General features: G+C 43.7%; 1 protein-coding gene and 1 long non-coding RNA gene across 3 annotated transcripts in view; one reads left to right on the top strand and one right to left on the bottom strand.

Annotated features, from left to right (window-relative positions):
- LOC310707711 overlaps positions 1–13,148 on the top strand; it is a 308,528-nt gene that overhangs the window by 59,358 nt on the left and 236,022 nt on the right. The window lies entirely within an intron of this gene.
- The window catches only part of AFAP1L2 (actin filament associated protein 1 like 2), a 73,569-nt gene that overhangs the window by 23,252 nt on the left and 37,169 nt on the right, over positions 1–13,148 (bottom strand). For both annotated transcript variants that reach the window (XM_083504786.1, XM_083504787.1), the window contains exons 2-3: positions 3,179–3,307; positions 1,882–1,959 (exon numbers count right to left, since the gene is read on the bottom strand). In XM_083504786.1, coding sequence (XP_083360912.1) covers positions 1,882–1,959; positions 3,179–3,307 — 207 coding nt within the window. The remainder of the gene's footprint in view (positions 1–1,881; positions 1,960–3,178; positions 3,308–13,148) is intronic.

Genomic DNA, 13,148 nt, shown 5'->3' with positions numbered 1-13,148 from the left:
AAACAGAAATAACAACATGCAAACAGTCCATCACACAGACCAAGCTCAGAAACATTCTTGGATGTTATGCTTTTGTTTTGGAGGAAGCATTGCATTAAATTAGAGAGCATATTACAGACCACAAAAATGGCATTTGATACCACCTCCAAGAATATGGCGAAAAAGCGGCTAGGGACACGCTCTCTTGCTAGTTGTGGGTTTGCTGGCACATATTTGCTCGACACTGCAAAGACCAAGATGTCTTAAAAATAATCTGTCTACTTGCAGGGCAAGGCTGACGTCTATATTGAGCAGTCCTAAGTATTCACCCTGTCATTACTGTTGGTTTTAACTTGCAGGGGCAACTCAGTCTTTTCCTAAATCCAAGCAAACAGAAATCACACTGAGAAAGAGCTACAATCTCAGCAGGTGGGGAAATACTTCCAGCCAATTTTCAGCTAGTTGGCAGGTGAAGTGCTGCCTCCAGAATCCTGGGATCCATGGAGTATTAACAACCTAGGGAGGTGTGGAAAGGTAGTACAGGGCTCTGGCTATGTTGGCAACTGAAGGGAAGAAGCTCACTTCTCCTCTGCAGGGCTGACTATGAGTGGAAACAGACTGACTGCTAATCACACAGCAGCTGCTTAAAACCACATGACTCTTGCTTAAAGATTTCACACAGAAGCACATATGGAAAAGCAGTGACCTACAGACCTCAGAATGGCTGCAGGGGGCTTTTGAACATAGGTAATCCTAGGCAACATAAACAGTCCTGCCCTCCAGGGGCAGCTGGTGGCGAGGGCACTGTCATGCAGCAGGGCTCCCCTTTAGTGGTGTCACTGTGCTCACTGGGAGGGAGAAGAGGGACACATCAGGGAGATCACTGCTGTGCTGGAGCAGTGGCTGGAGGTCCCTACTGGTTCTGCCACTGCACCTGCACCATGCTGACCTCCCTGCCACCTCACCTCTGCCTGTAAGCACAGTGGCGCCTTTCTACACCAGCCATTGTCCCCATCCCCCCGCCCACTGCCATCTTCAAATATGGTGGTGGAGATAGATGCACATTCTCATCCATGCACATATGGATATTGCTTCATAGAAGAAGCAATTCCATGTCTGAAGTGGCCCTATGATTCCAACAAACAGCCCCAGCACACCCGCCACTGAAAATGGAAGCACAGAAACCAGCCCTGGAAAGACGGGCATGAATTTTGATGCATAAACATACAATATAAGGTATCAGAAGCTCTGTTCTTTTCAGACTAGCTGGGAAGCCACAATAACAGCTGTGCATCCACATCCTGTCATGGGAGTAATAGGGTTCTGGTGTAAGGCTGCGAGCAGCAAAGCAAAATCCAGAGCACCCAGTGATGTTATTAGCCAAGTAAATTGGACATCTGCCTCCCTTCCCTTGGCTTCTCAGATTTCCTGATCTTTGTTTCTACACATCTTAATTAAGAGGCACCTGGAAGCAGCTCTGCGTCCTGCGTTTCTCCATCTATATCTGCATGTCAAACCCAGGGAGGGTTGCCGCAAAAGTTAAAATGGATCAGTGAACATGGGCAGAGTTTACCATGTCTGTCTGGAAGATGGGTACAAGAAGCACAGACTTAAGAATGAACTGGTACTGTGAGTTTGATGGTGTTTTTAAAAAAATGATACATGTGATCCGTTCATGCATAAGAAGCACATTCAGCAGCGAAATGGGGAAGGGCCATAGCTCAGTAGATGATGTGCCTTGCATGCAGCAGGCCCCTGTTCGATTCCAAGCATGTCCAGCTGGGCTTTGAGAAACCCCTCTCTGAAATGTTGGGGGGCCAATGCCAGGCTGTGTAGGCAATACTACACTGACCTAGATGGACCAATGGTCTGACTCTGTATAAGGCAATCTTACATTCCTACCTTTGTCTGGTTTCTCTGGTTCACCGTGTTGCTTATTGATGGTGACTTTGTTCATGTAAATGTATTCCTCATCACCACCTATGAGGTGAAGAATGTAAGCTCATTATTCTCTTGCGTATACTTGCACTGCATAGCAAATCATGCATTGTAGAGCAGAGCATCTCGAGCAAAGCAGCTCCTGGAGGAATTTTTAAACCATTTGCTTGGTCATAAAGGATATCTCTCCATCTCTTTTTGTTGTTTTTTTTTTTAAAACATTATTATCAGAGGAGGCTTGTTCTAATGACTTAGCTCAGTGGCGCCTTAACTGACATTGCTCTTGCACAGTTTATCTTGATTGCAGCTAAGAAGCTGTGCACTTGCCACCCCTGGCGGTGGAAGTTTCTTAGAGAGACTCAGCCCTTTCAAAGTTTATCTTCTTATCATTATTGCAAATTAGATGATTCAGGAAATCTTGAATGAATTTAAAAATACATTGAGATTAAGAGCAAATGGAACAACAGCTCAGTTGGTTAGAGCATCATGCTGATAAGACCAAGGTCACAGGTTCAGTCCCCGTAAGAGACAGCTGCAGATTCCTACTTTGCAGGGGGCTGGACTAGACGGTCCTCAGGGTCCCTTCCACCTCTACAATTATATAATTATACGAAATGAGATTAGCTTGCTTCAAGGGCTTTTATATTCTTTTCTCATGTACATTTGGGTACTGCATAGCAATTGAACTGAACGTACTGGACTTTTGGAACACGTTTTCTGTGTACCCGTTTGTGCGTGTGTGCATGTACAAATGCATGGGTAGGCAAATTAAGGCCCGGGGGCCGGATCCAGCCCAATCACCGTCTAAATCCGGCCCATGGACAGTCCAGAAATCAGTCTGTTTTTACATGAGTAGAATGTGTCCTTTTATTTAAAATGCATCTCTGGGTTATTTGTGGGGCATAGCAACTTGTTCAATATTTTTTTCCCCAAAATCTAGTCCGCCCCCCACCCCCAAGGTCTGAGGGACAGTGGACCAGCCCCCTGCTGAAAAAGTTTGCTGACCCCTGTACAAATGTATGTACTGCACATATATTCCTGCTACCCAGGGCTAACTCTTTGTGCAAAAAGTAGACTTCAGTTTGGGGGAGATTGTGACACAATAAGTAACTTTCCCTTTAACAAAAGACTGTTGGCTGTTTCTACATGCAATTGGGGAGGCCGTAGTTTAGATGCAAAAGTAGACCAGTATCGGTATCAGCAAATGATAGCTCTGAGAAGCTCTTCAGAAATCAGTGCTCTTTTACACAACTGTGCTTACCACTTGATTTCGTGCACAACCTGAGGAGCTCAGCGAGGAAGCTCTTCTTCGCAACGGCGGTGCTGCTGAGGTTCTCCTTGTCCAGTATCTTCAGAAAATCTTCAAGTTCTGTAAGCAGTTGCTCCAGAGCTGAAGTAGACATAAAACAGATTTGCAAATGCTATTAAGCCCTGTACAGTGGTTAAATATATAAAAGGGGTTTATAGCGATCCTTGAAGAACCCAACATTTCTTGAATCAATTTGCATTTTAAACCCAAACCTATACAGTGGTGCCTCGCAAGACGAAATTAATTCGTTCCGCGAGTTTTGTCGTCTTGCGGTTTTTTTCGTCTTGCGAAGCACGGTGTCGGAAAAGTTTTGGAAAAGCTTCAAAAATCACCAAAGTCTTCAAAAACCTCAAAAAAGGCTACCACACCGCGTTCTATGAGTTGCTCCTCGAAGTCAAGTCGCAACTGTATTAACGGTTTTAAGAAAAAGGAAACAAACTTGCAAGACGTTTCCATCTTGTGAAGCAAGCCCATAGGGAAAGTTGTCTTGCGAAGCAGCTCAAAAAACAAAAAACCCTTTCGTTTTGTGAGTTTTCCGTCTTGCGAGGCATTCATCTTGCGAGGTACCACTGTACCTTTAGAATCAGCCCATTTTCCACTGGATTATTGTAACTCGCTCTACGTGGGGCTGCCCTTGAGACTGACCCAGAAACTCCAGCGTGTGCAGAATGCCGCAGCGAGACTCCTTACGGGGTCTTCGCTGCGGGATCACATTCACCCGGTGCTATACCAGCTGCACTGGCTCCCGGTGGAGTACAGGATCAGGTTTAAGGTGCTGGTTTTAACCTTTAAAGCCCTATACGGCCTAGGACCCTCGTACCTACGGGACCGCCTCTCCTGGTATGCCCCACAGAGAAACCTACGGTCTACAAATAATAACACCCTCAAGGTCCCAGGCCTCAGAGAGGTTAGGCTGGCCTCAACTAGAGCCAGGGCCTTCTCGGCTGCAGCTCCAACCTGGTGGAATGCTCTGTCACAAGAGACTAGGGCCCTGCGGGACCTGACATCTTTCCGCAGGGCCTGCAAGACAGAGTTGTTCCGCCAGGCCTTTGGTCAGGGCGCAGCCTGACTCCCTCCTCTGGCAACCTGCACAGAATTTTGTTTAATCGGTTGCCATTAATTTGATTTTAACTAATTTTTATAATGAAATATTTTTAGAATGTTATTATTTGATTGTTATTTGACTGTTGTTAGTCGCCCTGAGCCCGGCTCGGCTGGGGAGGGCGGGATATAAATAAAATTTATTATTATTATTTATTATTATCCATTTTACCTTACATCTCATGCATTAAATGCAAAATATAACAGCTTGGGACCAGTTTATCTGCAAGATCGCCTTACCCCTTATATGTCTACTCAACTGCTTGGATGAATGGAAAGGGCACTGTTAAAGGAGACTCCACACTTACGAGAAATGGATCTTTTAGTGTGGCAACACTTTTCCTTTGGAACTCTCTGCCTCCTAACATCAGGCAAGTGCCTTCACTATATTCTTTGAAGTGCCTGCTTAAAACATTTTTACTGAGGCAAAAGTATCCAGACACATAGAAGTTACACGTGTTTTACCTCTTTTTTTACTACTGTTGATTTCAATCCCCTTTTGAACATTTTTAAATACCTGCTTTTAACTTTTATTCAAAATTTTAATGTTTTATGTTTTCATAAACCACTTAGAGGTTTTCTCTCAATAAAGAAGTATATACATTTTGTTAAATAAATACATGCAAAAGATACTTTTGGACCAAATTTTTGACTCTCTATACTAAGAGTTGCTGGACTATCTGAATCTTGAAGGAGATGCTTCAGACTTTCCTTTTTGAATGCTGGAATCTCAACCAACATTAACAATCTTTTCAGTATGCGCACACATAAAAATGACATATTACAAAATATGTGAAATGTAAGATGTGAAATTTCTCTTGTTCAACACTTGGCGCAAACCTTTTCTTTTCTTACTCCCATTGGATATGCTACTAACAACAACAGAGATTGGATTGAACATAACGCATTCAAAATGCTACACTATAATCCACAAGCCAGTCCTTTGCTATTTGTATTCCGTTTCATCACCCTTATAATGATGCTCAAACCCTGACACAGGGAAGATGGCAGCATGAGAGACAAGGCCCTAATACTATTAGCTGGGACAATTTAGACAGCTGTGAGTGAAACAGATCTCTGGAACGCTTGCATGATTTAACAAATTTGATTCCCCCCCAAAGCACCATCCTTTCCCACAAAACAATGCAACATTTATTTGTAAGGAGAGATGAACACCTTATGGAAAGAATGACTTCTAATAGTTGACCCAGGTCAGTGTTCTTCAAACGGAGCTATGAAGAAGCAAGAACATTTCTCTGCATACACAAATCTAGTCCAACGAACCTGAAGGGGAGATTTTCCCAGACCATCCTTTCCATCTCTTCCTCCCCTCCTCTTCCAAACATCTGTCTAAAACTTTCAGAGCTGGCACCATTCATTTCCCTAGCAGACTGCCTTGGCAGAAGGCACTTGACTTGCAACGGCTCCGTTCTTTGTCTGCTACAGAAAAACCAACAGACCAGCTGATCATTCGGTGCCGGTTTAGAGTAAGCATTCAAGTTGCTGAATGGTGGGTGCTGCTGGCTTTTTGTGGATTTTCCAGCCCATCCTGCCAGGCACATTCCAAGGCTTACAGGGGTCGGCTGCTGCTGTAGGGAAAGGGAAAGTAGATTTGTGATGACAGAAGGAGAAAGCTATTCTCTCCAACTGTGAAAAGAAACAGATGTGTTGGTAGGGGCTGCCGAAGCAGCTGGATGACTTTTAGGAGGACAACGGATCTTCCAAAGGGAACAAAACATGCACTGATTCAGAAAAGTAGGCCCTCTGGTGCTACCCACTCGCCTGAGACCCCAGAGAAGAATTAAGACAATGGTGAATTATCCACAGCAGAAGGAGAGGGATCGTTATGCTCCTTGGTCTGCACCAGTCGCCAGTGAATTCAACTTAAGCAAAATCAGAGGCATATTTCACAAGATGTGTTGAATTTTTGGGGTGGGGGTGGGGGTGGGGAAGGAGCACTGATCTTGAACTTGTTTTATCTTTTTAATTTGTGAAATACAGTAGGTCGCTATAGAAGGCAATTAAGGTGGAAACAGCCATTTCCCATTTTGTTTCTAGTTTCTGGCCATGTGGCTATTAAATAAGAATGATCTGGAAAATGAGTATTATTCCGTTCCTGTGGTCTTTTAAAAAATGCACGCTATTAGTCACCAATTGACATTTTTAGCACAAAATTATCTTTTAAAAAAACCATGCGGCAAATGAACTCTACTCTACCTCTGCGGATGCGGTCTTAAACGGATGTGCACTTTTAGTCACCAGTTACAATTTTTATCACAGAGAAACAACATCTAGGCTTTTCCCCAAGTGTATTTGTCTAATGTGGCATGAGGTTGTGAGATCTTGCACTGCAAATTATACAGTGGGGGGGGGGGAGTATTTGATCCCCTGCTAAATTTGCCCGTTTGCCCTCTGACGAAGAAATGACCAGTCCATAATTCTAATTGTAGGTTTATTGTAGCTGTGAGAGACAGAGTAACAACAGGAAAGCCCCCAGAAACCCAGAAGACAAAAGTCGGAGATTGATGTGAATTACAATGAGTGAAATAAGTAACTGATCCCCTATCAACCAGCCAGATGTCAGGCTACCTGGTATCTTCACTATATGTAACAAGCTGAGATTAGAAGAACCTGCTGTAAACTCAACACTGACAATATAAACCAGGAAGCACAGACAGACTGAGAAAGACTCAATAAAACATGGTTTACTGGAACTTTGGATAATCTGGGTTTTGTTTGTTTGTTTGTTTGTTTGTTTAATTTGCATACCAGCCTTCATCCAAAGATTTCAAGGCAGTTCACAGAAGATTATGATGCAGAAATCTGCAGTGACAAGACTGAACTGGCAATGCTAAATAATGTAGATACTTCTCTACCCAGTTTCTTTTTTATATAAAAGGAAGTAATTTATTTATTTATTACATTTTATATCTCACCTTTTCCCAAGGAATTCATGGGATTTCTTGATATGGCCCTGCATTCAGATCATCACCAGATCCCAGTCAACTTACTTTTACCAATGTTGTTGCATCATGTGCATTTGGTGGTGAAAGGAGTTTTTTTCTCCATTAGGGGCCCCTGGCCCACAGAAAACACAATACTCGGGGCCTGATCCAGCCTTGTCAGGTGAGCAAGACAGAAACAGCTCTCAAGGGCATTTTCAAAGCCTTCTAAGCATTCCTCCCTACTCTGGTCCACATGATTCAATGTTGGCCAACTGGCCTCCCTTTGGGCTGTCTACTCCTCTCCCTGAAACCTCTGCCAAAGCTTCACTGCACAGTGACCACAGACTTGAGCCAACTCTACCTGTCTCTGAACACATTCTCCTCTCTCTCTCACACCGACACATCTGCCTAACAGTACTTGTGGGATGTGTGCTTGGGCTTCAGCACTGCTTTCCAGAGACTTCAGAGCTGGCTGAATTTATTGAAAGACCAGAGGTAACACTGTGGACCCATGGACCGAATGTTCCCCACCTCTGCTCTAGGCTATGCCTGTGGAACCCAACGGTCAACTCCACATGCACAGAGGGGAGCAGGATCATGGACCCTACGTGTGCGCTCCCAGGTCTTCAGCCAGGAACTATGGTTATGCCAGGGTTCCCAAACACATACAGGTCTTAGGCATGTACAGTTCCATGTGCTTCACTCCTGTTCTTACATTCCATATGACATGCGGAGGTCGGGACTGACAGGCACATCAAGGCTGAGGGGTGGGGCCAGTGGCCAAAATCCCACTCCTTTCCATGCACTGATTGAACACATGAACAGGGGAACATGAAAGCAAGGTTTAGGTGAGTTATTGAAAAGTAGTAAGATTTCAACCAAGATGACAACTGAAATACCCTCAATAACCTGGCCCAGTCCAGAACACCCAAACTTAACCAAGTTCTCCCAACCGTTTATGGTTGCCCACTAGGCTCTAGTACATGGATGTGGACCCTCAGACCAAATGCTTTCATGGGCTTCCATCTGGTCCTCAGCCCACACCCCTCATCAACACTCCTTGGGTGCTTTTGCCTAGCTGCAATATGTCCTTGCAGTGTGATAATGCCTCTTGCTTGCCCGGTGCAAACTAGACAAGCCAAGCCAACTAGAATGGATGAGGAAGACAGTATCTATTGTTCACAGGACATCTGCAGGAGAGCACACAGAATTCCTTCCTCCCCCTCCACCCGCACAAGGGACTTTCCAATCTCAAAGCATCCATCAAAAAAAAAATTAGCCTTGTCAGTTTCAACAGCCAAGAATCTGTGGAAAGCATAACATTTGTCCAAGGTACAGAATTCTGCAGTTTAGGTGCTCCGAGGAAAATGTGAGAATCTTGCAACAAAGGGGGCAAACCTGGAGAGGAGAAGTGCAAATGCTTTGCAACACATCACAAAGCAACAAAAGAACATCTAATATGCATTTATTGTGCAATAATGACGGTGAAAGCAATTCCAGCAACTCTAATCATACCTCAGAAAGATTTAATGTCTGGTTTTGGAAACTCCTATTTGAACAGTTTGGCCTTGTCTTCCTATACAACATGAAACATGGCGAGGGAGACAATGGGCCTTGTTGCTTGTGGGCAGAGTGCCCAACTGCTGAAGCCAACCAACACAATATGGGCCATTCTGGAAGTCTGGACAATCATCTTATTGATGAACTGTCATCTCTAAACCAGGAACTCTGAACTTTAAGTAAGAGACAGCAGAAAAGGCAGACAAGGCTTTCCAGTTTGCTGAACAAATGACAGACTGGCTCCCCTCCTCCTTCACAGGGTGGTGGGAGGACTCAAGAAGCGGAAAAGAGAAGAGAGAGAAAAATGCCCAGAAGGCTCAATGAAGGAACGGCACTCCTGTCCCCTGCTCCCACACTATGAACAATCACATTCTTCCAAGTGCCTTATTGCAATGCTGAAAATTAATATAGTGAGATCCTTCATAAATAAGTGACTCCCAGTTTTCCATTCTGAGCCTTTGCTTCTAGTTTTGCTCTAGATTCAGATCACAGCACAGGGAGGGTTCCCCAGATTAACATCCTTAGCCTGAGGTTTGAATTTTTGACTGGAAGCACACTTCCCCTTCTTAACAATGCTTTCTCTTTTTTTGCTAGAAAGCTTGACATCCAAAAGTTGACTCAAAGCCTTTGGCTGTCCAAGTGCTGCCTCAGCTTCCGACAACTTTTTCCTCCAGCAAAATCAACCCAGCATATTGTGGTACATTTACCAGCTCCAAAAAACTCTACATGGAGAAGAGAACAGCAACTTGATGGTGGTCCTGTTTGCTTCCTCACCAAGGTTGAGAAAGTTACATGCATTGGGTACCAAACAATCTGCCTTTGGCCAGATTGTCATATGGAGAGATACAGTGGTACCTCGGGTTACATATGCTTCAGGTTACATACGCTTCAGGTTACAAACTCCGCTAACCCAGAAATAGTGCTTCAGGTTAAGAACTTTGCTTCAGGTTGAGAACAGAAATTGTGCTCTGGCAGCATGGCGGCAGCAGGAAGCCCCATTAGCTAAAGTGGTGTTTCAGGTTAAGAACCGTTTCAGGTTAAGAACAGACCTCATTAAAAGTAGGGTTAGTGTCTTGTCATCAATGCAGATACTTGTGGAGCAGCGGAGAGTGGTGAACTTCAGCTTTCTGTACACTAACTACTGCAGTGTGTGGGCTAAAGACTTTGCATGTTGTTGGCATCCACCTGTCTCAAGAGAGAATGGAGTGTGCCTTCGGGGGTGAAGTCAAACTGCTGCGTTAGCAGCACTGAAGTGACCTTTATGGGGCGCAAGCCTGGGCAGTGTGTATGGGCTGCTCAAACACCAAGACCTCCCTCTTGGCCTCGCTGATGTGGCCCAAAGGAAAGCAGAGCAATACGTTTGGCCCCAGCTTGGCTGCAGGTGTTAATGAAAGGAGGCATACAAGTTGCCATCCAAATCCCCTCTGGATTTGTATAGGGTTTCCTTCCTTAGCCTTTTCTTCTCCCAAATATATCCTGCAAAGCTGTGGAGGTTTAGCATCAGAGTTTTCCTTCTCCTAGAGTCCCAAGTTGATGAGCCCCATCTGCCCCTCACTTCCCTCCACAGCAGCCTTTCTCAACCTGTGGGTCCCCAGATGTTGTTGAACTACAACTCCCATCACCCCTAGCTAGCAAGGCCAGAGCTCAAGGATGATGGGAGTTGTAGTCCAACATCATCTGGGGACCTACAGCTTGAGAACCGCTGCTCCACAGCATGTGCATAAACAGCATGTTCTTGACTGTTGGAACCACTATTGATCATGTCCGCTCAATCCGCAGTAGCCTGTCTTTGCATGCAAGGGAACTTCTTAACTCAGCAAGGGTTTGAGACCCATCCTCACCTGGTTTATCCAGCCAATCGAAGCTGCTTCCCAGGGTGTGGCCACTGTTGCATGAAGACAGCTTCTAGGAGCCACAGGCTTGACATGCCTTCTCGCATATTACAGGCACAGAAACCAGGCGACAGATAGGAAAAGGGGGAAGTAGATACATCAAACAGGTATGAATATCAGAAATTGGAATAGAGCGGTATATTGCAGAAGGAGAAAGAACTTGCCAGCGGAAATTTTGTTTCATATTCTATCTAGGAAAATAAGGGAACTTTTGTGATCACATATTCTTTCCCTTTGTTCTACAATGTAACCATGACTTGAAATTCTATGTTAAACCAACAACAAGCAGCTTGATGGCATTCTAGCCAGGGTTGTAACTAATCAGTTCTTTGCCACACAAATGGCAATTATGGACAATAAAGAAAAAATGGTTGCCTGGTCAGGGAAAACAAATATTTTGCAAGTGATGGTAACTGCCCCTAACTAAATTTATTTCCTCACAGTATAACTCACTCTGTAAGCCTGCCTTTCTTGTTGAATCAAACACCATCATATTCTCCATCACTGTAAACACTTGTAATTAAAATCCTTGTAGATTAAAAAAAAGAAGAATTGGGGGAAGAATTGCATGTGTTTCACTGCAGTGCAGTTTTCTTTATCAGTGTATTCACTGGCAAATGACCAGCTATTTTAAAAGCCAGCATACCAATTAATAATTCAGAAACATATAATTTTCCCACCATCAAATCTGACCTAGTAGCACACAAATTAAAAATGTCTGAATGGTTTGAATTTACGTAATTATGGATTTGGGGTGGATTCTGTTTGCCTTATGACCACGGGGATGTGCGTATGTTACATGCAATGAGTGTACATAGAACACAGCAAGTTTTTACTAGCTCAGTAATGTCTAGACTGTCAGATAGCAGCTCTCCAGCGTTTCAGACATGCTTCTCTCCCAGTTCTACCTGAAGATGCTGGGGACTAAACCTGGGCCTTCTGCATGCAAAACAAATGCTCTGCCACTGAGATATGGCACTTCCCTATGCAATCTCTATACTTGTCTATGTGAATAGTTGAGCTGTACAAGCTTTCAAACCCTTAACTCTCCCACATACACCATGCAGTGCATGGGCAGTAGGATGTGACTGAGTGCATAAAACAGTCTGTTATTTGTTAATGTTCTTCAAAGACTTAAACCAGCAACCATGTCCTTGTGTTTTATTAAGGGCTGCTTCTGACACTGAGACAAAATGTGACTGTGCTCACATAGCAAGAGGCGAGAAAACATCTTGGGTTGGATCCAGATCTAGCCATGCTTAGAGAAAACACACTGAAATAAATGGCACACATTATCCATCACGAACTTAAGTCCTACTGATTTCAACACACCCCTCCAGGGCTGGGGATGTTCTGGGGCTCAAAACTCCCATAATGTCCAGGCAGCATATCAGTGGTCATGGAGGATAGAATATAGTCTCACAATATCTGGAAGGCCACAGGTTCCCCATGTGCAGTCTACTCTAAGCATGACTAAGTCTGGCTCAAGCCCAGGAGGTAGCAAATATAGCACAAACCCACTTCTCAACAAGGATACAGTACATATTTTGTGGGAAAGTATCCAGAGTCTGACAAATGTACATGTATGTATTTTAAGACACAGATGCTTGCATCTGCATCTTTAAAAAGTAACACTGAAGGTGGCCTTTAACTGCCCTGAAGTCCCAGACTTGGCAAAACAGCCATTTATCGGATAGAAGAGATTTTGTTACTTAGCCTAGCCCAGACTTTGTTTTATATAAACAGAAGCTTATTATCTAGAGAGAATGAGAAGTTGCATTAAACCTCTAAAAGGCCATTAGATAAAACACTCTGAAGGTATCACTAATCTTGCCCTGGATTTAAGAGCTAGGTTATTGTTTTTATGCAGTGTTTCAGCATAAAAATCATTGGCAAAAAACCCCTAAAAAACTGCTGATGAATGTTTTTGTGCTCTGTCAGTAACTCTCATTAACTCAAGCCTTCTTGAAACATTTGATGCTTATGTTTTACTCTTTAATCTCTATTTTGCACTAACAAACCTCCAAGAGATTATTGCAGCTCAACTGTAATTTAGTGATTTCTCTTTTCTCAGCATCACTGTTTGATTATTGCTTACATTGTACACTGTAATTTAAGGACTGCCTCTAGAGACAGTTTCTGAAGCTCTTCTCACTTTCCAAATTCAGAATTGGCAGAAGTCAGCAGAGTTCAGTTCTACAGCTTGGTCTGAACTTTACCCAAAGGTCACAGAGAGAAATTTGGAGGTGCTTGACTGGAAGACCCATCTCACATGACTTAAGATCTTCCATTCAGATAGGTGAATCAATGTAAGAATTCAGTCCTTTAATAAGAAGCCTGAAATGATCAAAGCTGCTGGGAAGTCTATAAATTACTATGTAGTAAAACCACCCCATCGATAATAAGTAAAATTTAATGGTTCAG

The sequence above is a fragment of the Podarcis liolepis genome (assembly GCF_965112155.1).
Source record: "Podarcis liolepis genome assembly, chromosome: 5".
Taxonomy (NCBI): domain Eukaryota; kingdom Metazoa; phylum Chordata; class Lepidosauria; order Squamata; family Lacertidae; genus Podarcis; species Podarcis liolepis.
Note: the sequence above shows the minus strand (reverse complement) of the source record. Positions and strands in the feature narration are given on the sequence as shown.